The following is a 27643-nucleotide window of genomic DNA, read 5'->3' as shown; positions in this document are numbered from 1 at the left end:
TGTATTTTGTTTGAAATAGCCTCTGAACTACAGCAATTAGAAACAATATCATTATAGAAAAATGAACACTGTTGTTATTTGTTTTATATCTATTACAAAGATGTGCTACTTACATAATTATGTTATTTACATGACAACTGAAGGTGTGGTCCCACAGGGAACAGGGAATCCGATCTTTTTTTGCAGCACACTTTATATATATAATTGAAGGAAGAAGGACAAAGGTCAGAATCCATTCAAACATGCTGAGCAATTACTGAATAGACCATAACACTAAATTTTGTAAGAGCTAATGTACAAACAACTATAAACGAAACTTAAGGAAAAAACGCCTTCATAGCGATTTACATGCTAAGAATTTAAAATATTATGGAATCTGGGATCCTCACTCAATTCCCCTCAATAACATCAACATTATTTTCTCATACTGTAGCTGTGCCATGGGTAGTCATTGTTGGCATTTTCATTCTCCCTTTCCATTGAAGATGTTTGCTCAGGCTAATCCGTAATTGTCAAACTGATCCTCAGCACCCGTCTTAAGCAATTAAGCACAAATTAAATGGCACTGTGTACCACTTGTATGATCAAGGATCTCACAAGATTCGTAATTTAGATTTCTTAGGAGACCAGAACAAGTCAAATAATTAAAGCTCATTACAGATGTACTCGAAACTTATACTACTGCTATTTTCAGAATGTACTAAATGTGTGTGGCAAGCATAATTGCCCATTTCATATTTTCCATCCATCTATTTTTTAACCTCTTTATCCAATACAAACCATAAATCTGTCTGCTGCAGGGTAAACTGGAATATTAATGCTTACGTTGTCCCCGACTGCACCTTTGTCATTACATTGAAACATTTTCAATTTACATACGTATTAAACACGGAAACCCAGGCAATAATGCTTTTTATTTCCAAATTTCAAACATTTCACAGAAATGGTTAAGATTTCCATAATTACAGTTTATATAAATAGAATGTGTCTATTTGCTTTACAATTGTTTTTGATGTCTCTTTTAGTTTAGCTGAAATGAAATTTGGTTAAAAAACAAAAGGCCTTAAGGTCACAAAGCATAACCTTTAATGCACTTGTAACCAAATAAATATCTTTATACTGATTTGCAAAGCTAGAATTTTTTTCTTCTTATTTGACAAAGCAAGGATTGTATCTGTACTTTACGAAAAGGGAATCCCAAGGGCATGAAACCAGCACATGCATTCTTAAGGCAAAAGTTGATACTGATTCACTGTATTTGGAGTGTTACGCAGTATTACTTTTGTCAGCACTACAAACACTAAGAGTATTTGGACAAAAAGGACCATTTATGATCGACAGTTTGAACAGACTAGTTGAAATGCAGTGTATTTTAGTCTTGAAAGGTAAGTTTCAAAACAATCTTATTGCACAATTTTACATTCCACAGAATTAAGGCCACCTGGTGCTTTCAGTTCATAGGTTCTGTCCAGCAGAGAGTGCATGTACACATTGTGGCCCCAGAGGCAAGCAAGCAGCAAGATAACAACATCAGGAAGAACAAATCATATCTTTCACTCCGTCTCCTCTAACAGTCTTTGTAAATTCTTCTGAATCTGAAAGGAAAAGGGGAAAAATTTCTTATGAAAAATGGAACACAAAATGCAGGACTCCAGCTTTAGCACATAAAAAATGGGGGCAAAAATGATCCAAAATTATAGCAGCTCTCAAACTTCCCAAAAAATATTGCATTGGTAATGTTGCATTTGTCTGCTAAATTCTTCTTGTGTCTCTGTGCACTCTTTTGGTAGAAGCACAATCTGAGATATCATATTGGGAACTTCACCTTCAACCTATATGTATTGACTAAGCCACTCAAATTCACAATATTTAATCCAAACAACCTTACAAAACCTTGTCAGACAACTAAGCAATTTGCCATTATATTGCTGTAAAATTTTGATTGAGGGACTGTTATGGCATTTTATAAATTGTACACTGAATATCTGATGTTTTGTAGGTCAAAATGAAATAAAAACCAATCACATCAACAGCAATAATTCTGAAGTGTTCTTTTTATCTATCACCAATACTTAGTTTTAAAAACTATATAATATATATAATTTATGTTTTTTTAATCCTCTCAAAAACAAATTCCAAAGAAGAAAATGCATATTTTTAATAGCATGCAATGTAGATTTTTCACCGTCTTTGTGCCTGATGCCAAGTACTACACAAAGTTCATGAAATAACACACACAAATAAGGTTTGATCCAAAACCTATAACAATATCAATAATGGTGACTACATAAACTGTTCCAGGTGTAGCTGTTACAGGGCTCATTTAGTACAAGTCTGTTACAGTGATGCAACCCTCCAGAGCTTGAACATATTGCAAATTGGCTGGCCATATGAGCTCACCAGATAACCAGTAAATTCAATCTCAGCAGTGGTGGGGTGGGGGGGTGAATCAAACATGTGACAGTTACAAACAGAATCTAATCGGTTATGAAGTAGTATGAAGTAGGAAGCAGTTTGGGGATTTCCACATTGAAAAAGAACTGGCCTTTCCAAGTGTTCAGAAACGTAGGTAGGTAAGTATGAACAAAAGGAACAGCATTCACACCAATCAGAAAACAACTTTCGTTATGAAGCACATAGCACATATAAAGAAAACAACCTGCTGACTACGCATGCTGCTGAAATCATGCTTTTTATTTATGATGTTATTCTATTGTTGTTGCAAATAATATGAATTAAGAAGGAACAGTCAATGAAATAAAGGTTTTTAACAAGTTCTCATTTTGTTAATGGGATATTTAAATGTTTTTGCAAGAAAAACAGTAGGACCTTAACTACTCAGACACTTGACTTGGATTATCCTTACATTATTCCTTTATGTTTTATGTGCAGTGTTAGTTTCAGATCTGCCTTACTGGAATGTACTCTAAAGGACAAACTCAGATTATGCAATATGAAAGGTCTCGTTTAAAAAAAATTAATGAGCAACTACATTGGTTTATTGATTTAATCTTTTTTGGTAATTTCTTTACGAAACCCTTGCTTTCGGACTTAGATGTAGGTTAGCCAGGTCAGAAGTTCAGGAATTTCACATTTAGAATGGAAAAGAGATGAGCATTCAAGTAATTATCTCACAAAAAAAACCCAACTGGATTGGACTGGGTTTTTAAGCAAGTACAAAACCCTGGGTTTCTGAAGTGTTAACAGGTCGCACAACTCACTGCCAGGCGTATTGCCTTACGTCTGTTGTAGAATAACTATAAATGTTTGATCGAGAAAACAATCCGGTAATCATGTTTCAGCACTGTCACGGTTTGCCATCTCACATTAATGTTGAGCTGCAAACAGCCAAATGTACATGCTCCTTTGATGGAATGATAAGAAATAGTTTCCATTACTTAACACAAAAGAGATCTACAAGACACTTTAGGCAAACATACCTTTTCTAGCTTTAACAGATTTGAAGATAACTCTCCATACATTTCAGCATTAACTTCCGACTGCACTCTCGCACTGTGCTGCACCAAATTTCTAAAACAGACACATGAAAAAAGATCTGAAGATTAGCACATTATTCAAATGAATTCCTTATTCCTTAGAGAAAGTTCTCTGAAACAGTACACAGAAACCACCTCTTTTGCAATAATCATTAGACTTGGTATTTCTATCTTCAATAGAAAATAGCCAGTTACAGTACAAGCTTCTTTCAATTACATATAGAATATGAAAAATACATCCACTGTAAGTTGATTTACACTAAATCTTGTACTTGTACAGTACTCATCATGGTTATATACGGACAAGACTAGGTTTAATGATGTGTTCAGTCATTATCATGATTATTGATGAATTTGTTTGTGTTAAGGGTCACAGCAAACAATACACAAAACTGCCTTGCTTTCATTTCATAGCCAGCAGCCATATCACTCTGCAACTCACAACAGGCAACCCACTGAAGCTAAGCAGGTGTGAGCCTGGTCAGTACCTGCATGGGAGACTTCCTGGGAAAAACTAAGGTTGCTGCTGGAAGAGGTGTTAGTGGGGCCAGCAGGGGGTCACCCTGCGGTCTATGTGGGTCCTAATGCCCCAGTATAGTGACGGGGACACTGTTCTGTAATCAGGCACCGTCCTTCGGAAGAGACATTAAACCAAGGTCCTGACTCTCTGTGGTCATTAAAACTCCAAGGTCACTTCTCAAAAAGAGTAGGGGTGTAACCCCAGTGTCCTGGCTAAATTTCCCATTGGCCCTTACCAATCATGGCCACCTAATAATCCCCATCTATGAATTGGCTTCATTACTCTGCTCTCCTCCCCACTGATAGCTGATGTGTGGTGAGCGTTCTGGTGCACTATAGCTGCCGTCACATCATCCAGGTGGGTGATGCACATTGATGGTGGTGGAGGGGAGTTCCCATTACCTGTAAAGCACTGTAAGTGGAGTGTCCAGAAAAGCGCTATATAAGTGTAAGCAATTATTATTAATAATTATATGCTGCCATGAAAAGCAGTATGCACAACTCAGCTAATGGATGTGTCCAAATTATACATTGTGCTGACTAGGTTGAAAGTTTTATATGACTTTTGAAACTAAAAGATAATAAAACCTTGCTTGTCTTTATGTTGATCATTTGATGAAGTGTATTTCATGACCAGTCTTTGTGTTGCACAAATGAATAAAAACGTCTCAACAATATTTTTGGAAAATAAGATATTTATCTTTATTCATCTAAAAAATGTCAACAGCCAAGTTAGACAGCATTTGTGTTACATGCAAACAGCTAAATACATATAATATAGCACAGTACTGAAAAGCCTATTTACAATATGCAACAAAAAAAGCCTAATTCAGCTGTAATCATAAATTTAATAGGGAATATAAACATTCCCCATCATCAAAACGCGGTGCTGTGGTACTTATTACTTAAAGATATCCAGTATTTGTTATGTAGCTCCATGATTTATTTCAGAAAAATAAATGGGGTTTACTTACCTTAAAGTAAAAAAAAAAAAAGAAATGCAACCAGAACAGTCAGCCAGTTACAGATGGCATCTCCATTGTTTGATCTGGTATTAACTTTAATTAATTTATAATATTAACATCAGTATATTGCCTGTAACACAACATGGTGTTTGCCAGCAAAATGACTAGAAACACTAATACCCTGTGACCATCATGTCTCAGATGCTACACGCTGCTGCAATAGAACAAAAACAGGATGCAGGTCTGATAGATCTTCCTGTTTGTTTCGGCTGACTGAGTAGCTCAACGAGTAAATCTCATTCAGCACCCCTGACATTTTGGGGTTTTTATCCAGGTCTCTCTTAAAACAGACATTTACATGTCAGAATCATTTTGTTGTTGATGTACATCATGTACCACTTGAAAACACTACATAATACAAAATCTAACTATATTTTACATGAAAAAATTACATTTTAATATACACAATGTTAGTTCACAATTTGTATATGTTATTAAACATTAAATCCCCACAGAATATAATATAAAGGTATATAAGTACAAATATTAAACTTGTAGACTGTAGACTAAATTGTCTAGTTGTACTAAATAACTCGAACACCTGCCTAGCACTACACTTCCTGCTTAAGACTGGCAAACATTAATGCAAAAAAGGATGTAATTGAAATCAAGGGGTAAAAATAGAATGAAAAACAACTTACTCATTTTGCCGGTATTCTGCCATGGAACCCAGTGAGGTTAACCGCTGTTCCAAAGTCATTATTTTATAAGCCATATAGCATGATGAAATAACAAGGATGCAGACACTAGAGAAAGGAAAAAAAGGACACAAATCAGGAGACCAAGTTACATAAAAACATTTGGCAATGTTTTGAAAAAAACATACTGCGACTTGGGCTTTCCAAAGAGGCCGCCAGTGTTACTTGGTATGGACAATTCCAAGCAAAGTTAAAATTCAATATTCTATGAATCTTAATAAACATTCAACCAATATAATTTACATACACGATTGTAACTTACAAAAACAGGTAGACTAGGAGCAGGGTATTTAAAGACATTGGCCACAATGATTTCACCGTGTGGACAACACGAACCAATCCTGAAGCACCTGCAGCAAACGGGAAGAGATAAAGCCTGCATAAGAACAGTAGCACTTTAACAACAAAAATTCAAGATGGTTATGTACAAATAATTACCATTTCGGTGTGGGTTAAACTTTACATCTGGGTTCTGGTTAACGTGAATATCCGCATGGACTGGTATTTCTCCATTCCTTACCACATTTAGGAAGTTCTGAGAAATGTTTGGGAATTCTTCAATGAAAAGTCAAATAAAAAAACGTTAATTCACATATGTAAAATAATATACAGGAGAGGTATTCTTAGTGTAATGATTGCTAGAAAAGTGAACAGTATTACAAAATTACCATACTGCAGCTAAAAATAATCCTGAACATATTCAAGATGTACTTCTAAATTTCACTTAAGACTATTATAGTGCTTTGTACTGATAAGAACAATGTAAAAGGTTTATGCATCTGTTCTTCCAGCTTTTTAGAAATTTTTTGAGTGTACTCTCAAAAATCAATTTTTTAATTGTGTCCAGTTATAGCAGTTAAAGTGGATGTATAATAAATAAGAATCTGGGGAAACACCCACCTGAAATGGTTTCAAACTCTGGAGTTTGGGAGCCTGAGCTTGTGCTTTCCTCCATCTCCTGCCTCCTCTGCCTTAATGTCCCATCTAAATCTGAAAAGTCTCCTGGGAAATCCTACAACAGTGGTACAAAATGGAAGGAGATAACTAAAGCTGTAGTACATGAAACAATCTTTACCTGCATACTGTATCTGCCAGCTCAAATTGATTTGACACACTGAAGTCATATAGTAGCTGCCATTTGATTGTGAACCTTCCACTGTGGGAAAAAAATAGGCTTTCATTTCTTACAAAACTTCAACACTTCCATTTAAAATGAATATGACATTTCATCCAAATGTTTGAAAAGATGTGTGGAGAGAAGTGCACACACACAATTTTGTAAAACCTTCAAAAAGTTCTTATAACACTGAGAAATACAAAAACTTCAATAATTTGAAGGCTGTACCAAACAATGTATTAAGAACTTCGTACCTGGCTTACACATCTATTGTTGAGAATGATGGGAATTATGAGGCACCCATAATCCTTTACAGTTAAATGCAATATACATGTAGATGCTACCTGCATTCAACTGGGGACTGAAGCAAGAGTTCCATTTTCAGCTAACAGAATGGTTTCATTAAAAAAAGCCCACCTTAGCAGTAAAATTTATGAAGCCTGTCTAACTAGCTAAGAACAAAGAAACGATACTAACCAGGGGCAATGATGCGGGACGTTCCACTCTGAAACTGTTTTCTGCAGAAGAAGGTATCGGACTGCTTCCAGGGCTTTTCCCCTAAAATATTTTTTAGATATTGATTTAATAAATATTTTAACAATGAAGCTAATTTATTAGAGATCGCTCTGCACTTTAAAGCAAAATGTATAACTGAAATTTAATGCAATAAAAATTAACAGCATTCCATGGCATAGCTTCCAATCATAGGCCTTCCCCTACATTAGGGAAAAAAGGGAAACTGAATAAATCCTTATCCCCAATTCCATGATATCAGAATCCTGTTCACTGACACTTTTGCCCAGGATCTCAATTCCTGGGAAGCTTGTAACATACCTACTGATGTATTTGTTTTAAGCTGTACTATCCTTGGGTGAAACAGTACACTCAAGGCAAGCAATGTTACATGAAAAGATAACAGTGAAACACCACAGAGATTACTCACATCAAGATGAAAACAGATGGATTTTAAAAATTTGTATGTGGTTTCTCTTGAAAGGAATGACACAAGCACATGCTGTAAAATAAAAATATACATTTTATAGCATTAACATTTTCCAGAGAAAGGTATTTAAAAAATAATAAAACAGTCATTGAATTTTCTACTTACTCGGTCAATTGCGGTTGCAATAACAAGTGCATTTGGCACTAGAATGGCAGTTTTCGTTTTCTTAATAAGGGTCACAGAAGTTACAGGAATAGCAATCTAGTGAGAAAAGAAAAACTAGGTTTTCATAAAGAAACTTTACCATGAGGCACACATCTCACAATCTGAAAACATGACATAAAATTTACCTTTAGAAGTGCAGTTAAAGGCAAATTTATCAAACTCCATGTACACTGTTCATCTGGCACTCATTACAAAATACTTAAACTGTTCCAATTAGGAAAGTCCTGTTCATAGCCATACCTTAGTATCTTTACCAAAGACTTTGGAATGGAAACAGATCCAGTTTTCAGACACAAACAGTCTTCCCTGATAGAGGATGTCTTTTTGTAAGGCACATGTATAACCTAAAAAAGAAAACAACAAAAATAAAAAACATTACTTTAAACAATATGCTGCACCCTGAAATGTACCTGTATATGAAAATTTAACCCTTGAACAATTTTCATTAATAATTAGACACAGTAAATCATAAAATGTACTAAACAAAACAAATTTGCAGGAATAGATTGATTTTAAGAGTTTTTTGTTGATGTATAGTCCAACATTGTGTATTTTATTGAAAAACTTAAATTTGTATACAGTACCACTGTAGCTACAAAGCATCCAGATTCTAAGGTTAGAGCAATCTACTGGGAATCGGTCATGAAAGATTTCTTTGTGATAATATTAAACTATATCATACCTGAAGATTTTAAATCCAAGTGTACGTACTGCACAGGGAAGCACTTTCACAAAGAAAAACCAGAGGAAAGTAAGTAGATGTTCAATATTTTTAATCAATTCCTATTCAACTTTGCAAAAATGCTTCCTCTTTTTATGAGGGTGGTTGGGCTTACAATTTACATAAAACAAAATAGTAAAATTAATAAGAGTCACAACAAATTGAGTACCACAGAAGCTATTGCGCTGTACATATGAAAGGGGTCAGTGTTTCTCTCTATGTATACAATGCCCACAAAAAATGTGAACTGCACTAGGGTCAGGTCAGTCATTTCCCAGCTATGAAGGACTGCTTTTCAGCTGCTTTTAATGCAACTAGTAGAATATTTTTCATAAATTAATTTAAGTACAATAACTATGCATTTCTAGGAGTGAAATGCATACTTTGACTTTTTCGAGCAACTTTGGAAGCGAGTTGAGCTAAACTTCTTGACATGATTCCAAATTGTAATGTTGTAATCATTTCTCTTGTTTAAGTTACAAATTTTTTTTTCATGCTTAATGTAAAGTAGTAAAATTAAAACCGCTGTGAAATACATATTTCCTTTAAGCACTATACAGTCATTACTTCTTAAGAGAGTCACTGCCCCTCTAGCAAGTTCACATCAAAGTTGTCCAGCTGGATCCAGCCCCACACTTCTCCTATAAGGCATGGTTGACACCTCAGCTAAAAGCCATTTTTTGGCTCCTTGCTGTCCATTTTATTTGATTTTTTCATGCCCTCAAGGCCTTGAAGCAGGACAGGGTGACCTTGAAGCCCTGATAGGGTCTCAGACCTTGATTTGAAATTGCATCCTCGTGGTTTTGGAAAGGTTCCAGACATCATAATGAATCCTTATTTCTCAAGGTTTCAGTAAAGCCTTGAGCCTTGTAGCAAATCCTTGGTTTCCAAGGTCTTGACAGGATTGTGACCTGATTCCTCTGATCCTCAATCAAACCAATCCTCTATTATCCTGGAGAGCTTGTAAATGGAGAAGACTGAGCACCCTGGCAGTCTTGACCTGGGACCTCAGAATTTGTGTTGATCCAGCAGCTCAAAGGGTTTAAGACTCTTGCAAGATGACCTTCCCGGTTTTCACAATGGGCTTTCTACTTGCCCTTCCCTCTCACCCTAATGATCAGGGAGTTGGCAGGCAGGCTCCCACTGCTCCTGTCTCTCTTTGCCATGACCGGGTGGGAGGTGAAGAATAAGCTTCCCATCCAGGATCCACATGGCCATTGCATTACTCCCTTCTTCTAGCCTGGCTATGTGGCTCCCATGTCGAGTCTGCCCTTCTGGACCGAGTCTCTGCATAAATAAGACTCCAGCAAAACACCTTTCACTTCACATTGAGAACCCAACACCTTGAATCACAATAACCAAATAAGCCTCTTGCTAAAAAGGTTTTCACCTACTTACATTTGCACACTACTTACTTTGTTTCAGGTGTTCCTCTTTACTTATTTCTTTGAAAATCTTATGAAACTGCGCATTTGTCTTGGAAAACTGAAAATGAAAGAATGCCTTTAAACATGGATAGCAATAAAGAAGAACTACAGCATTCCACAAAACCAATGTTGTTACTACTTTAAAAAACCTGTAGCACACATTCCTTATAACTGAAGCGCAATGACATATCAAGCATATTGAACACACCAGCATCATGTTTCATTTCAGCAATAGGACTATAGAACTTTTCACATCTACTTTTCATTGGCAGAATAAATATAACTACCCCCACCCCTTTAACACAAAAAGATCAAGTTCTAACCTGGCTGGTTTGGGATTTCTTCCTTTCAAGTTTTGTTTCAAAGTCACTTGGTATTTGCAGAGAAGGGAGATCAAATGTTTTTGACCTGAAAATAAAAACAGCATACATGACACAAGGTGTATCTTGCCATTGTGGTGACAACTGGAACTTTTGGTTATAACTTTTAGTCAGAGTTTTAGTTGTCTTTGTCCGATATAACATTAAATAAAGGATCTTTATGTGCTCTAAACAGTTAAAGGAAGACTAAAAAATAAGTTATAAAAAGAACCACAGATAGAGAAATAGGCCGTTTTGCAAAACAGCCTATTTTTCCATACAATGTACAACAATGTCATGTGAAGCCTTGGTTCAACTAGTGCATGAAAAATTCACAAATCTCTTCCAGTATTTATGCCAAGCTGATGTTTGCTGCAATAATACTGCTTTTGAATGAAGCTAACAAATCAAACACATAAGGTTATATCACATCTCTGTCATTTCATCCTTTTCTGTAATACTGGTATCATACAATCTGGATTATAAATTAAGAAATGATACATTGGGGCATTTCATATTTATATCACAGCCACGTTCCAACAGACATCTGTTTATACATAATTTAACCAAAAGAGGCCACATCTTGATAAAAGAGTAATAAAAGATGCATGAACAACAAAAAGTGTTTAGGATTCTCAAAGAATGAATTTGAAAAACAAAACTCAGGAGTAGCTACCCCCATTTACTTCAATCTACAGAACGTAAGTATGCATTTCGCTATTGTCTCTTTGCTGTAAATGTCTCTCATCCATAAGAAAATGTCATAACCACATTAGTATGAAAGAACAGAACAGTCCAACACCCCCTCAAATTTATGAGGTGCTAAACTGTACATACTAAAATTTACGTCATAGATATAGGAGTATTGGGTCAGGGCCCTACTATAATTTAAATCTTCAGGAGATACCAATTATATCCTGTTTTGAAATGCATTTGGACTTTTTTTACATCTCAATACTGCATCACAGCTCTATATGAAACATGTCACTGAAAATAAAAATAAAATATGTAGTTTTTCTAAGAAGTTCAAGTTTTCTATTCTAGAATGTTTGACAGTTTATCAATTTAAGAAATAAACTGTTTTTATTTCTGTTTTTTTCTGGAGGGACTTCTACAGAAGAAGATGCATGTTCCAATTATATGCACATTTCCTGTTAAAGCTGCAAACCGGCTACATAAGCATTTTCCCTTCAATACTAGTATCAAAATGCTAATGCAAATTTTGTGTAGCAGTACTGAAAGATCCTGTTACTGCATAAAAAGAGTATATAAATATTTAAGGAAGAGGAAACCAGACCTTGCAGAGTCCCTGCCAGCAGAGAGCTTTCAGGCTGCAAACTTGGCAATTACAGTACATTGTTTTATTTTCAGGTTAAGGCAAGATTATTTGTATATAGCCTACATCTATGCCTAAAACGGACAAGGAAAGTGCTGACAGCTTAAGAGAAGATAAAGTAACTGAGAAAATCTATGGTTATAAAATAGATTATACATGAAAACTTGATTGTTTCTGCATTAAATATACTGTAAGTCAATTTGCTTGCTAAATCAGAACTTTTAGCAAGCAAATTACTACTGCCTTAACTGCTACAGACTTAAGCTATTGGGTGGCAGGTCTTTCTGTAATCATCCATCCATCCATCTTCTAACTGCATTATCCCCTACAGGGGATCTGGGGACACTGTAACCAACCCCAGCAGTCAAAAGGCGCAAGGTGAGGTACAACTGGACGGGATACCAGCCAGCTACTGGGTACGCACGCACGCACGCACGCACGCACGCACGCACGCCATGTCCCAGTTCTCAGCCTAAGCCCTTCCTCCAAGTCTTGCTCTAGTGTGGACTTCAAGTGCGCGAGTATTCGAGGGTGCACTGCTATAAAAAGGGTACTGGGACACCCTTGTGTGACGTCACTCGCTAGTAACATGGCTGGGGGTCAAAAATGCTTCCTGTTATTGATGCTTCTTTTCCAGGGGCTAAGTGAATATGGGCCGATAATTTAAAAAAAAAATAATTTTTCACTCTCCGCCCACAGTTTGAATAAATTCAATGTCATTTCTGTCACTGCACACCAGTAGTGACATTGGGTTCATTCATGTTGAGCAGATTCCATTGCTTATAAACAGGGGAAGTAAACCAAGGAAAAACTTGCCAATACCGCTGTTTATTCAAAGCTTTTTACTAATAAATGCATTTTATATCGTCTGACACTACAAGAAACATAAGTTCATTCACATTCACTGAAAGTAAACTAAATCAGGCAAACTTAACAATACCTCAAAGCTTTGTACTATTAAATACACGTACTATCAAATATTCCATGTGCAAAATACACTGCAGGGAAATTAATATTCATCAGTTGAAATGTGGTGACAAAATAAAAGTTATGTCAAAACCTAATAACTAAAATACAAACAGTATGAATCTGAAATAGCTGAATGAAAATTGACATAAAATGAGTTTTAAAACTGTAAAAAAAGTTCAATTTTACTAACACATGGATATTTAATTCTCCATGGCAACTTCTCTCTGCTTTTATAGGCTAAAACATGAAACGTCACCATTCCGTAAAGAATTGGGAGTAATTCTCTTCAGAGAAGTCCGCTTCGATGCAGACTTCAGAGAAAGGTGCATTGGGGGCACCCTTATGACCCACAAATTTAGAAATGGGATAATCTAAGCCCTTGCAGACTTGAGCAGGAATGCACATATTAAGGGCACAAGACCTCAAGTGTGCATATTGGGACACGACCGAAGACACCAAGGCCAATTTTTCCCAGAAGCCAATTGACCTACCAGTACGTCTTTAGACTGTGGGAAGAAACTGGAGCACCTGGAAGGAACCCAAGTGAACATGCAGATAGAAACCCTGAAATTGAACCTGGGGCCCAAGTGCTGTAAGATAGCAATGCTAATTACTGCTCTGATCAATGTTTCTCAAACCATGAAACTCATGGTTTTCATTTCAGTGTAAGAAAGAGCTGTACGCCTAATACAAAGGTAAACACAACAGGTCAAAGATCCATTTTTCTACCACAAATAAAATTCAGTAGCATGCTAAAATTAATAACTTAGTTAAAAGTACTGCATGTATAAAAACAGAAGTATTCCTCAGCATGGTAAAAATGGTAAATTACTTACAGAATCACTGAGAATTGACTAACCTACTGCAATCATGATACAACAGAAGGTTTTTTGCTGGTGGAGGTTCAATACAACTTAAGGATTATAGCTACTCACATTACAAGCGATGGTTTCTTTCTGTTCTCAGGGGGCTCTGTATCATTATCCGATGGTTGTGGTTGATCATTACTGGTTTTCCCAGGTCTCTTTTGCTTCTCCTCTCCCGCATTCTCAGCTTCAGAGCTGTGAACAGAGATAGCCATGGGCAATGTTGAAAGATGAAATACAAATCTCTGGATGATGGAGGAATTTGTTACATCAATAAGACTAAAATGTTTTATAGCTATATATGTGGTTTCTCACAAATAAGTTCTTAAAACTGTGCTGCAGTGTGCAGTTCTGTCCTTTTAAACAATAACTAGGCCCATACATATGACCTTGAATTAGGAGTTAAATAAATAATACTTTAAAAGTAAACACTCTTGACTGGTTATGGAACTTTTTCAGATTAACAACAGCAAAACCAACGATTGGACTAGGGAGCAAAGCAATTATTTTCTTTCTTAAAGAGCAAATATTGGGTTAAGGGAAAAAAAGTGTTATAGTTCTCTACAGGATAATACTGTACCACTGTTGGCATAACCTGCTCAGGTTAAAATTTAGAGTTGACCTCAATTGTTTTCCATCTTCTATTAAACTATGCTTTTTGGTATGAAAATACTCTATGGCTTACCCCTCTAGGGAGCCATTTGATCCGTTTTGGACAAAATGTTCTAAACATAAAAATATTTAAAGTGCTTAAGCTTTTCTCCATGTAATTGCTGCCCATTACGATTGTGTTTGCAGTTCGCAGATCTTAATGATTTTTTTTTAATGCAAATAATTATTCTACAAGAAGTTAAAAGGTAACACTTGGGTTTGCTAAAAACACAGCTTAAGACAAATCTTAAAAACTAAGCAAAATTAAATTTTGAAATCTTACAATGCAAAGATCCTACAGAAACTTTTGAAAGAAATTACAGGCATTTGGACTAAATATCTCCAGCAACGGTTGGGGAAGTATGATGGACTTTTTCAGTATTTCGTCAGCTGCCCTATAATAGAAAGACATTCCATGACAAGAGAAATAAAGCAAAGTAAAGAAACCAAAAGGGATTTTAAAAAAAACTATCGGGACCAAAGAAAGCAGAAATCAAGCACAAGTTTTTTGCAATATCAGAATGTCCAGGGCTCCCATAGCTTTATTTCCCCATTTTCATAACATTGTCTGGATTTGTACATCTCTCCCAGTCTGAACAAGAAAAACTAATACAGCTTTTGCCTTTCCCTTTATTATTGTAATGGGGTGCTTGAGAGCGCATCCAAATATGTCCTTAAGTTATAGCAGGTTCAATAAGTCAGCTGCTCAGATTTTAGCGAAAACTAAAATGCATAAACTCATTTCACCAATTACACTTTCCTTGCACTGGCCCCCTGTGTATTCAATCTAAAAGTCAAAATACTGCTGCTCACCTTTTAAGGATTGGAGAGTTTGAATCTTGACCACATCAGTAACCTGCTAAGCCCCCCAGCACACTTACAATTCATGTGTGCTCTCTGACCTTTTTTCAAAGCTCTGGATATTTGCAGACTGTGCTCTGTGCTGTTGCTGCAAGACTGGCGAATGATCTCTCAGCACATATCAATTCATTCAAATAAATCAGTAGATTTAAATCCTGTCTGAAAACATACTTTTATAATCTAGCTTCAGCTTAATTTACAGTTTTAACATGCATATCATAGTCTCTTACAATTGTTTTATTTTTATACTGTACTCCATATCAAGGTACTGTAAAATACTATAAATCTCATTTACAATATTCTTAGAAAATAACCTTTAGTTAAAATGCACATTTTAAAATAAAATATTTTGGGAGCAGTAATCCATTGCTGTGGCCTCAATGCAGGTTAACTTGGCAGTTTCCACTTCGATTGGTATTATTGCAATGCTTACTCTAGAACTCCACCACTATATATTTATATACTACTGAAGCAGATTTTGTATATGAACATACAGTATACAAAATACCTCAACCCACAGATTTTAATATTTTGCAGGAAAGATTAAATATTTAAAAATGAGAGCCTCTGGTATCTTTGCCTTTAACTCAAACCAAAAGATTACCTCATAAGACCTTGCAGTCTGGAAATATTTGAATAGGAATATGTAGACAAAAGATCCAACAGATAAAACAAAAAAATCTCTTGGTGCAGGTGAGTTTTCACTGACAAATACGTTGCTTACTCACATACTGTGCAAAACATTAAAAAGAGGCATCTATGAATACAAGAGGGTTTCCTCTAAGAGTTGCTAGCAATATGTTTCAAGCAGTCACGTCTGACAAAACTTAAAACTTTTCCTTTGACACTGGGTATGTTGAATTACTAATTGGAATAATACCTTGTCTATTAGAACTAAAGCAATAGTTTTATAGTACAGCATCACGCAAGATTTAGTTTCCTCTAATGCAGCTCCATTTAAGGAGTATTTTACTCAAGAAATTCACTTGTCACGTAACAACATTCCACATGTTAAAATTTTGCCAACCATTTTGCCAGCAAAGCAGAACAGAATGCAGGGTTGAATAGGGGCTGCTGTCAGACAAGCTTGATTAACTCATCTTGTGGCTTTTGAGAACATTTCCTGGAAAAAAAAATCCACCCTGAGGAACACCTGTAGCTAATTATTACAACATATATTTAAAACCACCCTGGTCTTAGATATGCATCCTTATATACAGTCGGTTTACTTTTAAACATTAAATTATTAGTTTTAACTGTTTGGTTATAGTCTCTGCAGAATTAAATTACCTACTATAAAGGCTAAGAACTACAGTCAAAGCAATATAAATGTACTTCGTGCTTCCACAGATCCTGTGTATTACTATAGAGGATTTCAAAGCCCTTTAAAATGCTTCAACTTAAAAATGTTCAATGAAGTTGAGCAAACTGTAGTTTTTCCAGTGAAGCCAGATTTCCAATTCCAGTCTATGCTCATAATTGAATCTGTGCTCACAGGTAACAGGTGAAGGGGATGTCAGTTCCGATCATCTGCGTGTATAATTTGGTCAGTTGTTTTAACTATTCATTTACTGTATATAATACTTGACGCCCTCACTAATATAAGTTACAACAAATAGAAACAAATCATAATGATTTCTATGCTGATTGCAAGCTTCTTCCTTTGGCCCACAGTTGATGTGTGTGTAATACAGACTCCAGGGATCAGCCTGTCTGTGGTGCCCCTAACGTAAGCACACACTGAATGTGGATTGGATCAAGGAATGGCCTTCCCTAATGGCAAGTGACTGAAGTAAAGATGGAAGGACAATTCATGGGGCTACTCAAGTGGACCCTTAAGTTATACTGACCTTTCTCATCTTTCCTATTGCTCCTTTTGCAGTCCTCACATAGCTGCCTTCTGCCACATCTATAACCAACTGCTGGTTCTCTCTTCAGCTACAGATTTTATGTCATCTAACTCCTATGTTTTGACTCCAACTTCTTCAAGAATATGATTCATAGAGTGTGCCACAATGCACTTTTCTAGTTTGTTTTGTACCAGTGTTCCTGGTATTGGTGTACTGTTGTCTATCAGTGCATTGGCTCAGTCCTGCAAAGTTCTCTCCTACCCAAGTTCTCAGATTATGTGGTGTTGGAAAACACATAATGATAATGAAGAAGCTGATGTTTTCCCACCTCATTTCTCCCTGCATACCCTAGAACATGACTTTAACACATTTTATCCTCTTCTTTGACATATTCCTTTGTTCTGGGGCAGTCAGACTGAGCCAAAGGCTTTTCTTATATTCTGCATATAGCCTACACTCTCTCCAGCATTTAGATTTCCCTTACCGTTTCCAAAGACTCTTTTATAGCCCATTTTGTTCTTCTTTGAACAGGTGCGAACTCCCCGAGACTTGAAGTGCTATTTCTAGCCAAACACCAGAGGCCTTAATGAGGAGAGTAGCAGCTGCAAGTACTCCTTTTCTATAAAAAGCCATTCTAATAGGGCACACTGGTACCTGTTTTCTCTGCTGCATGTAAAGGAGCTTCATATCAGGCTTGGCTTAAGTTTACCCTTACAGTACCAGAGCTTAATATTGCCTGCTAAGTTAGCCTGCTATGGTTACAATGGCAAACCTCTTGTATAAGTGTCCAAATTAGCAAGCAGAGTCTATTTGTTGATACACCTTGTATGCAGCTATGGACCAATTTTTGGCCAACCAATATCAAAGCTGAGTGGTGCTTTGGAAAAGCAGTCACTTTGATTTGCAAATACAGTCTTGTCCCTGTATAATTCAGTAGTGGTATTATCTGCCATTCTTTGCTGGCTGTTTGACTCTGGAATCATTCAAGATCAAAAGTAATTGAGGTCAGCTATGGATGTGATCGTGGGACACCAAGGGAGGAAGCTCAGTGCTTGTGGTTTTGTGCAGACCATTTTTCCCCCCATATTAAATGGGTCTAGCATCTCTGCTCGTTGTATTCAGTCTGTGTACTACCTGTCATCTCACCTCTCTCACATGGACTGCATCCACCAGATCCCTATCATACCATTTCCCAAGACCGCAAAGGTTTCACTGACAATGTTGATGTAGTCGTTACAATACTTTTTGAACTGAGGTTTCAAACATTTGCTTCCTCAAAAGACAACAACACTGAAAAATATCTTGCTTTCCAAATATGATGAAATTGTTTGACTCCTGTACACTCTGTATGGCACTCAAATTTGTCTCGGTGATAATGAAGCCCTTGTCTTTCTCACTATTTGATCTCTCTCGTTCCTCTTCAGTGCATAGTTATCATTTTTTTCTTCTACTAGAATAACTGGTGGAAGATTAGAGAGTATTATAATTTCATAGTTATCCAGTATGTCTCTTCAAAATCTCTCTCTGCCTCAAAACAAACTTAAATGGCTGTTAATCTGCCACTCAAACAAGCACTTCAAAAATGTAAATGCTTGTACTGACTTTTTTTAAAAAATCATATACCACAGACCTGATTTTATCCACTGCTGTTCGCAAAAAAAGAATCACCACTCATCGAAGTCTGTACATAGACTGATTATCCTTTCTAAGAGCTACACTTCTATGCTGTTCTACTAGGTTAATTCACATTGTGTGCCCACCAAGTTCCTTTTCTTTCCTATGGAGGTTCACATGACTGTTGAGCGACAATGTGTTTACTGCCTGTGGTAGCACATCCAAAGCAGAGGTTATGTACCCTTCCAACTGAGTTTTGCAGCCTGTTGCTAGATTTCATGCAGGTACCTTCATTGACTTCACAAAAGTTCAACACATCTCTCCTCCCTCCGTGAGGTATCTCCAGACCCCTGTCACCTTGCTCTAACCACAGGTAAAGACCGGGAGCATAACTTTGTCCCACTGTTGAAATAGTTCAAGTGTAATGGCAGATGAGGGTAATCTTTTTGAATTACTATCCGTTCTCTTAACTATCTTACCAGATCTTGAATCATTCTCTATCCCTGCTCTTGCTGACTAGGCACATCGTTTTTGTGTTTTAGAGGAATCAATCAGGTGCTTACATCATCTTACTGTATTTCCTCTGAAAGCACATATACAGTTGAAGCCAATTATTGGGTGCCTAATTCTTGCAATTACAATAGGGGTCTTTTTTTCCCCCCAGCTGCTGTCTCACCAACCTGTCACAGGGTCTTTTTCTGTATATCAGTTATAATATTCATAGCATCCACTTTGAAAACAAAGATATTTAGCTATGAATCAACACTGACTTGAAGCTTTCCTTCATCTTTCCTGTGGACTTGTCTCTGATTTGTTTTAAAAAATGTATCTTAAATGTCTTTTTGGTAATTTTTCTGAACTTCTAAGGTTTAATACAGTACATGTATTTCAAGTATATGAATAGTACATGAAAATGCACTTTAAGCCAGCACTTCCCCTTCCTGACTATTGAACAGTGCACGACTACATTCTCAACTACTTACAGTATCTATCCATCTGTTTTCTAACTGCTTTATCCAATGTGAGGTCACAGCTGGAGCCTATCCCATCAAGGTAGACCCTGGACAGGTCGTGAGATACCTAGGTATTTTAGCAGGCCAGTCATACAATGCTGCCCCCAGACATTAGTATAATATTGGTATGGAATCTTCCCACACAGCGTGACACATTTATGGGAACAGAGTGAAAAATGCATGAGTACTGCTATCTTGTGCCAAGTTTCAAGCCCTGTGACATTAGCGTTACGATCTTATCAGAATAATTTAAGTAAGTGGCAGTTTAATGCGATCTTTCAGAGTAGGAAGCACTGGTTAATTATTTTTTCGTTTTCCTGTCATGATGAAGAGTTGATGAGATTAAGGTAACAACTCCCACAGTAAAGAATACCTACAGGTATAACCAAAAATAAGGTCATGGTAAAATAATTTTTATTTCTCATTCTCTTTAGGCAAGTGTCCCATTGTAACACCAACATATAGAATACAGCACAGTAGAAATCCACGTCAAAATCTTGGAACCAATATTTGTCTACTTTATGTACTTTACCCTTAGTTATAAATTGTCTATTGGACAGGTAATTCAGATAATTAAAAGTTCAAACAGAGACCTCAGTCGGTGCCAGGTCTCGACTGTATAAAGGAGAACTACAAAGTTACAGATAAAGATTTATTCTAACCCGAAAGGAAAAGAAAAGAGACAACTTTTCAGCTGTGGAGCCTTCTTCAGGTGTCAAGACGAGGCTTCACAGCCAAAACATTGTCTCTTTTCTTTCACCATGGAATAAACCTTTACTTGTTCCTTTACAGCCTACCATGCTCTCCAGCTACCTACTCCGACTTCTCGCCACAATGTTGCCAGAACTGTGTTTGCTGATGGAGCTATTTTGAACTTTGCTGCAGGATGGGTTTTCACATTATCTTGGATGCTAATTTTGTCTCTTATGACTATGCACTGCAGGAACTGCTCCCTTTGTCTGCAGTAGCTTGTCAAACATACTGTAGTAGAGACAGCCTGTTCCATGTTGATTTGTAAACAGTTTTGCCAGTTTTGCTTTCGTCTTCCCTATTCCCTAGGATAGGGACAGAAGAGGTTCCCTAGGTTCTCAGGCACAGAAGAGACTCTAACTAAGGGTCCGTCAACTCACATAAAATGTGCAAAATTAAAATAAAAAATTGCAAATAAATTCAACCTGGGTGAACAGTAAATAACCATTCCTCCCTTAAATATTTAATTTTTTTTATTTAAAATTTTGGAAATATGGACCAATTACATGGAAGGGATTAACTTATATGACTGCAAAGTAAGCAACTTAAAATTAAGCAGTTTACTGTGCAAACCATATGGTCACCGAAAGATTGTATACCATACAGATTTCAAGTTACAGACAATAAATATCGGTACCGGACATCCAATATGAATTAATCTAAAAGTAATTTTATGTTTTATATCATACAATATATTAAAGATTTTTATTCTAACCATCGGTAATTCTGACAAAAACAAAAATTGCAAATAAGGCAACAGTTTTGAAAACATGGTTCTAAATGGAAGATTATGAAGTTTTAAACATTTAAACTATAAAAAAGTAAAAGTTTTAAGATGTTACACATTTAGTCTTTTTACATTTATGTTTTATATGCCATTATTTAACTAATTAAGTTTGACTGCTAGAAGTCTTAGCAGAATACATTAAGAATTGACTTGCCAAACCCTGTGAATGGCAAGAATTGTTTCTAAATTGATTTTCAAATCTATTATGATAAGTGGGAGAACACCCAGTATGGTTTAGAAAAAAGGGGATGAAATTAGTCCAATGCACCCTATTCATTCATCTGTCCACTTTTGATAAGCATTTAGTCAGGCAGGAACTTAACTCAGCAGTCAATGAGTGCAAGGCACACACATAAAGGATAATTTAAAGATGCCAATTAACCTAGACAGTGTGTCCACAGACTGTGGGAAGGAAGTGGAGCACATGGAGAAAACCTGAAGAGCCACAAGGAGAACATGAGAACTCCACACAGAAGGTGCCCCAGGCCACAATCAAATCCAGGGCCCAAGAGCTGCAAGACAGCCATGCCACACACCACATGTAATTCGACATCAGGTTAGTAACACAACTGAAACTGGAACATGCAGCTCTAAACATGAAAGAAAAAGAGTGATAAAACAGCCTGCAGGAGCTCTGTAGCACAGCAAAAGATCAGCAGCTGCATTGAGTATTAAATATGTTCACTGCATAGATGTGAGGACATCAGGAATCTTATCTAAAAATGATTATAAAGGTTACAGTGCCTACTAGTGTAATACAAGCAGAGGGGTTTACATCTCTTTTGAAATAACTAAAGCCATCATGTCAAATTCTGTCATAAAGCTACAACAGCACAAATACACCATATGCGCAATTCAGTGAAGAACAGAAACTCCAGTTCATAGAAGCAGAGTATTAATCAATCATATTGAACACCAAGACACGGATTTGGACATGTACAAAACTGTGTAACTACTTTAGTCACACCTGGGGGTGAATGGGAAATGTCCTGCAAACTATTGCAATAGATGAGTGACACACTGCTGGAAATACAATTAATAAAAGTTAGTAATAAAAGAATGTGGAATAAAGGGAAAAAAAAAACTTTCATGTAGTCATGCCAAAATCTCAATAACATGTTCACAGCAGCAAATGTGACAGGTTGTAAGATACTGTTTTACATAAATATAAGAACTGTTACAAGTGAGGGGAACCTGTTTGATAGTATCTAAATCATCCAAGGATCTCATTCACGTGTTTTTTGAAAGAAGCCAGACTATTGACTTCAAATAACATGGGTGAATAGTGTGTTCCATATTCCCACAACCCTTTGGGTAAAGAAGTATCCCCTGGTCTTAATTTTAAATGCACTTCCACACAGCTTACAACTGTGGCATCTGGTTTGTGGTTCACTATTCATTGTGAAGAAATCCGCTGGGTTTCCTTTTGTCAAAGTGTTTTAGGATTTGGAATACTTGTATCAGGTCCCCTTGTACACTGTTCTGCTCAAGACTTAAAAAGGTTCAGTTCCTTCAGCCTTTCAGCAGGAAGCTTAGTATAAATTCTGGTCTTGATAAAGCAGCCAGCAATCGCCTACATTTAAAGTATCTTACCAGTAGCTGCAGCCCAAGCACTTCAAAATAAAGCAGCAACTGGTTGAAACACCATCACACTTCTCTAATCCAGTATTCGTTCACTAGACAGAATGACATTTTAGCCTTTCAGATATTTTAGAAAGGTGCGAATAGACCACTGAACAAAGGCTGCCAAGAAATGCAGTTCTGAGCAATGGACAGTTTATGAAAACCAATGGTGTCAGCTTGCAAGAAATAAGAGACTGGGATAACATGATAGAAACCCAAGTGGCTATACTGGTAATGCCTTTAGAGTAAGACATTGAAATCTTCAGTATTGTTCATTTTTTTTACACTGGAGGATATAAAAAATAGACAAGAAGGAAATAACAGAGAGCACACTGGTAGTTGCAACAGCTTCTGATCTGCAACATGCACCCATTAGAGGAAAACAACCTGACAGACCTAGATATGCTGACCAATACTGTGTGAGCAAGGCAAAACAGCAGCACTAGATAATGTATCAGTCTCTTCTTCACATCTTTCTCAACTGCTACGCTATCAGTATGACATAGCAGATATATAAAAAAGGAATTTAATCTTGAATAACCAGCTGAAGACAGCATGATAAACCCTAACAAACACAGAAAGATAATGAAACCACATTCCAGACCCTCTTAAAAATGGCAAGAAACTTTTTTTGTATACCCCAAAAAACTGGTGTCATCACAGCAGACGTTTTCTGCAACTGGCATAATTGATACCAAACACAGAAATACTGACAACACAGCAGGTGTATCATTCAGCAACATTTATTTTCCATGTAGTTCAGGTGGGTAGCTGCGTCAGCATGCGTAGTCTGCAAGGAACAAGTAATAGGTTTATTCCATGCTGAAAAGAGAATAGGTGTCCACCTGAAGAAGACTTCACAGCTGAAACGTTGCATTTTCTCTCTTCTCTTTACATCATGGAATAAACCTATTGCTTGTTCAATTATTTTCCATGCTAATTTTGGATTATTTAAATTTATGAGACTGTTAATGGCATTATAATAACTAAATGAGCCTCAGAACAAACTGTTCTAGTAACATTATATTGTTTAAAAAATATGTCTTCAGTACGTATACTGTATACTGTAGTTTTATCTCTCTTGATCACAGTGTAATCAAAGAAAATAAGATTATGTTAACAGACTGAAGTAAGCTACTTCTTAAGCAGATCTGAGATTTTGTTTTTAACCAAGACTTCTCAGAAGTATCATAGCGAAGCAGACACCACTGGGCATTAGTATGTATTATCTAAATATCTGGATGATTGTATCCAGCAGAGAATGACAAACAATGCATGGTCTGTTTCTATTAAATGTCTATAATCATGATATACTTAGTATCTCTTCAGACGTTTTTACACAATATATGCAACAATTCATTCCTGTTGGAAACATGTCTGCACTGTAAACACAATGCTTAAAATCTATTTTAGCCCCTGAAAACACAAATTAACAGGTGTCAACAGAGACGAGATTTGCATGTTCTTAAACTTATAGAAAAGCCTAATACCAAGATGTGTTTTTAAAAAATACATAGGAACAGGTTCAAAAGGCTACCTACCCAACTAAATCCATAAACTGAACTAGTCTTAAGCAGAAATAAAATTCTTTATAGTATTGGGATTGTAATTTTAATTTAAAGAAAGTATATTCTGTAAAAACAACAACATCAATAAGAGCCACTTATACGACCCATGGTATTCTGTGAATTTCCGAAACAAGCTCTACGCAGCAGTGCGAGAACCATTCAACCCCCGACAGTAGAGAACGGTCAGATGTTCGGGAATCGTGCAACACAATTTGAGCCATTTCTATTCATAGCACTGGTAGTTCATGCTGGTAATGAGACGGTGTCTGAAAACGGTTAAGTAGGCTGATAAAATTCTAAGACACTTCCTGAATCAAATAAAACCTCTGCAAATCGCTCATCTAGAACAGCAGAAGAACTAAACACCCGAAATGCAGCATACAGTATATCGCTTGAAAAATCCCAAGGTTTAGATAAAAAAAAATACCATGGGCTTCTGTTTCGCGTATACTTTTAGAAAAAAAAACGCATTTTAAAATTCTCGGAAAAAATGTTCAACAGGTCCTACCTAAAAGAGCCAGTAACTAACAATAATGACAACGGTGTGCTATACCCTAAATGTGGGAAACGGATCATTATTAATAAAACAAGCAGGCCTTAAAACTGGAATCGTGTCTATTTTCCAAATAGCTAATAACTTACTTCGATGCAATCCCCTTTGATTCTTTTTTGCCAGGAGACTTCACGGACTTTATTTCTTCGGCGGGTGTAGAGAGCAGAGTTTGGTGATTCTGTTGCTGTTCTGTCATCAGTACCATGTCGTGAACAAAACGCCTGCAATTCCCTTACCCTCTCCCCCTCTCTTTCTTCCCCAAAGTAACAGCCTCGTTTGGGTTACGACTTCCACACTTGGTGAAGAGGCCCTTCCCAGGAAACTTCAATCAAGCGAGAGAAAGTGAGAGAGGGAGGGGAAAAAACAAAACCTTTCTTGCCTTTGGTACAAGCACGAACTAGTTACCTGCTTTTGGCCATTTGCCTAATCCCAGCTAAACAATAAACAATATCTCCGTACTCTGCAGGCTGGAGCTATCATAACGAAAAACTCGTTGTTCAAGTTTTCCCGGATAACAGTTGATTAAACTAAGTTCGTTAATGGCAGAGGCGTGCATCTTGTTAACTTCTCAATAAAGTATCAAACTCGGTTAAAAGGCGCTCGATTAAACGACACGGTATGCATTGGTTTAGTTTAGAATAATAAAAAAAATCGCAGATATAAAAAGGCTGGTGGAAGTAGAAACAGGAGCTCCACTACAGCTAGTACCTCGCGCCTCCCATTAACAAAGACTCCCATGGAAGTAACATTATATTTAACTTTCTTTTATATCTACTGTATACCATGTCTTAACACAATAACGGTCTAGTTAAATTATAATCTATGACTACTCTTACACAAAACCTTTTCTTGATTATTTTAGTGTACACCTTATTTTCTGTAGCACAAATAAGAGACGTCTACAAGTATATATCGTCAATTGCACTTTCCTAACGTAAGAGATGCCACAATATCCAAAGGTAAACTGCAGAATTAAATTTTGTTTCACCAGGGAAGGTAAAAATGACTAATTCCTGCTTACTTCAATGCAGCATCTGTCAGGTCTCTTGTTTTTAAATACTTAGGTTTTTGTGTACTTATCTGTAACTATTTAGATTTGTAAGACTTAAATACGCATGAGTGTCTTGAGTTAGGAACACGAGGAGTCAGTTGTGCCTTCCGAACAACTAGCCAATTGTGTTTTCACCAAGATGACGAAATTGCAGAAATGTTTACTCAACATTGTAACATGTAAATGCTTTTGCCACAGGATGTTAAAATCCGGCCATTTTCTAACCGTTTCTTCCAATACAGGGTTGCAGGGGAGCCAGAGCCTATCCCGGCAAGCAGAGGGTGCAAGACAGCATACACCCTGAACAGGACACCAGTGCATTGTAGGGCACAGACAGACACAAACATGCAACACACACACCTGGGCCAGTTTTTCCAGAAGCTAATTAATTTGGGCTGTGGGAGAAACTGGAGTACCTAGAGGAAACCCAAGTGAACACAGGGAGAGCATATAAACTCCACGCAGGTAGCATGCCAGGAATTCAACACAGGGTCCCAGCACTGTGAGACAGCAATGATAACCACTGTACCACCATGCTGCACAGTACATTATCTTTCTTTATAATTCAGATTTTTCCTTTGCAAATCCAATAACAGCTTCAGTACTGCCCAGTATAGACCAACATTTTCATACCATATTAATCCATATATTAAGAGTGTATATGTATATTTATTTTTAAATTAACACGTTCTTTTTGCACTAGCATTTATACAATATGTTGATTTTGCGATGTCAGTCTGACAACACATTTTAGTGAATTTGTACTGTTGGAAAACATTTTAGCTGAAATGAGCGTAAAGGAAGTAATGAATATTTAAAGGTAAAGCTTTTACTGTACATCCAAATACAGAGCTTAATTCTCAATAGGAGAATTAATACACTAAAAAACTGTAATGGATGTGGATGGCAGATTGCAAGTTGATATCAAGAAATACTATGTCAGTCTGTTATGTTGTCATCCATGAAAGCACTTTGAGCATGTGAGCATGGGTTCATACAGTATGAGCAAAACAGAGAAATGTGAGTGAAAGGTGATTAGGGTAAAGGCCCCTTTGAGCAGGTGGAGTGGTGCAGTGATTACCATTGCTGCATCACTGTGTTGGGGCCCTGGGTTCTTGGGGTGCAGTAGAGTTGGTTTGTTTTTCTTGTGTTTGCTTGGGTTACCTTCAAGCATTCCAGTGTCCTCCCAGTCCATCTCATACTGCACCATTAGATTAGATACCACAATGGGCTGGTATGCTATCCGTGGTGTATCCTTCCTTGTACCCATTGCTAGGCAGGATAAGCTCTGGATCCTGGCTCCCCCACAACCCTGTATTGGAAGAAACGGTTAGAAAATGGTTGGATTTTAACATCCTGTGGTAAAGCCTAAACAGTTGCATGTTACAATGTTGTGTAAATATTTCTGCTTCTAGTCATCTAGGTCAAAACACAAGTGACTAATTGTAAGCCAACTGGCTCTTCATGTTCCTAGCAATTAGAAAATGAATGGATGTATGGCTTCATGCAGGTTAGCATGTACCTTCCATGTTTTGTAGCTGCTGGGCTAGTGTCATATACAGTATATTTTATAGTGGTTAACGAAGCCTGGAGAGAGGACATTAATTTCCTAGCAAGCAA

General features: G+C 36.8%; 1 protein-coding gene across 3 annotated transcripts; it reads right to left on the bottom strand.

The window, feature by feature from the left end:
- Nucleotides 1–896: 896 nt before the first annotated feature.
- Nucleotides 897–27250, bottom strand: gramd2b (GRAM domain containing 2B). 3 transcript variants are annotated; one of them, XM_088910171.1, is made up of 14 exons: nt 27105–27250; nt 13772–13897; nt 10496–10580; nt 10161–10230; nt 8265–8368; nt 7965–8060; nt 7800–7871; nt 7334–7414; nt 6640–6751; nt 6178–6294; nt 6002–6089; nt 5683–5787; nt 3441–3531; nt 897–1595 (listed from the first exon to the last, which is right to left on the bottom strand). In XM_088910171.1, exons 1-14 carry the CDS (start codon nt 27221–27223, stop codon nt 1554–1556), a joined length of 1308 nt encoding a protein of 435 aa, XP_088766297.1. In that variant the 5' UTR covers nt 27224–27250; the 3' UTR covers nt 897–1553. The 3 variants fall into 3 exon arrangements, with proteins under 3 accessions (XP_088766297.1, XP_088766298.1, XP_088766299.1); XM_088910172.1 differs by lacking the exon at nt 27105–27250 and adding an exon at nt 25062–25312; XM_088910173.1 differs by lacking the exon at nt 27105–27250 and adding an exon at nt 14637–14743.
- Nucleotides 27251–27643: the final 393 nt, after the last annotated feature.

This window comes from Atractosteus spatula, chromosome 3, assembly GCF_055471065.1.
Source record: "Atractosteus spatula isolate fAtrSpa1 chromosome 3, fAtrSpa1.hap1, whole genome shotgun sequence".
NCBI lineage: Eukaryota > Metazoa > Chordata > Actinopteri > Semionotiformes > Lepisosteidae > Atractosteus > Atractosteus spatula.
The sequence above is the reverse complement of the archived record's forward strand: the minus strand, read 5'-3'. Positions and strand labels throughout refer to the sequence as shown.

Bases quoted from the DNA above. Each gene is read 5' to 3' on its own strand.
- gramd2b (XM_088910171.1), bottom strand. From the start codon at position 27,223: ATGAGATGGACTGGGAGGACACTGGAATGCTTGAAGGTAACCCAAGCA. The intron at 6,090-6,177 runs GTAATTATTTGT...CGTTTGCTGCAG, and splicing joins GTTTAACCCACACCGAAATG to GTGCTTCAGGATTGGTTCGT. The intron at 3,532-5,682 runs GTAAGTTGTTTT...TGTCTGTTTTAG, and splicing joins GCAGAATACCGGCAAAATGA to AAATTTGGTGCAGCACAGTG.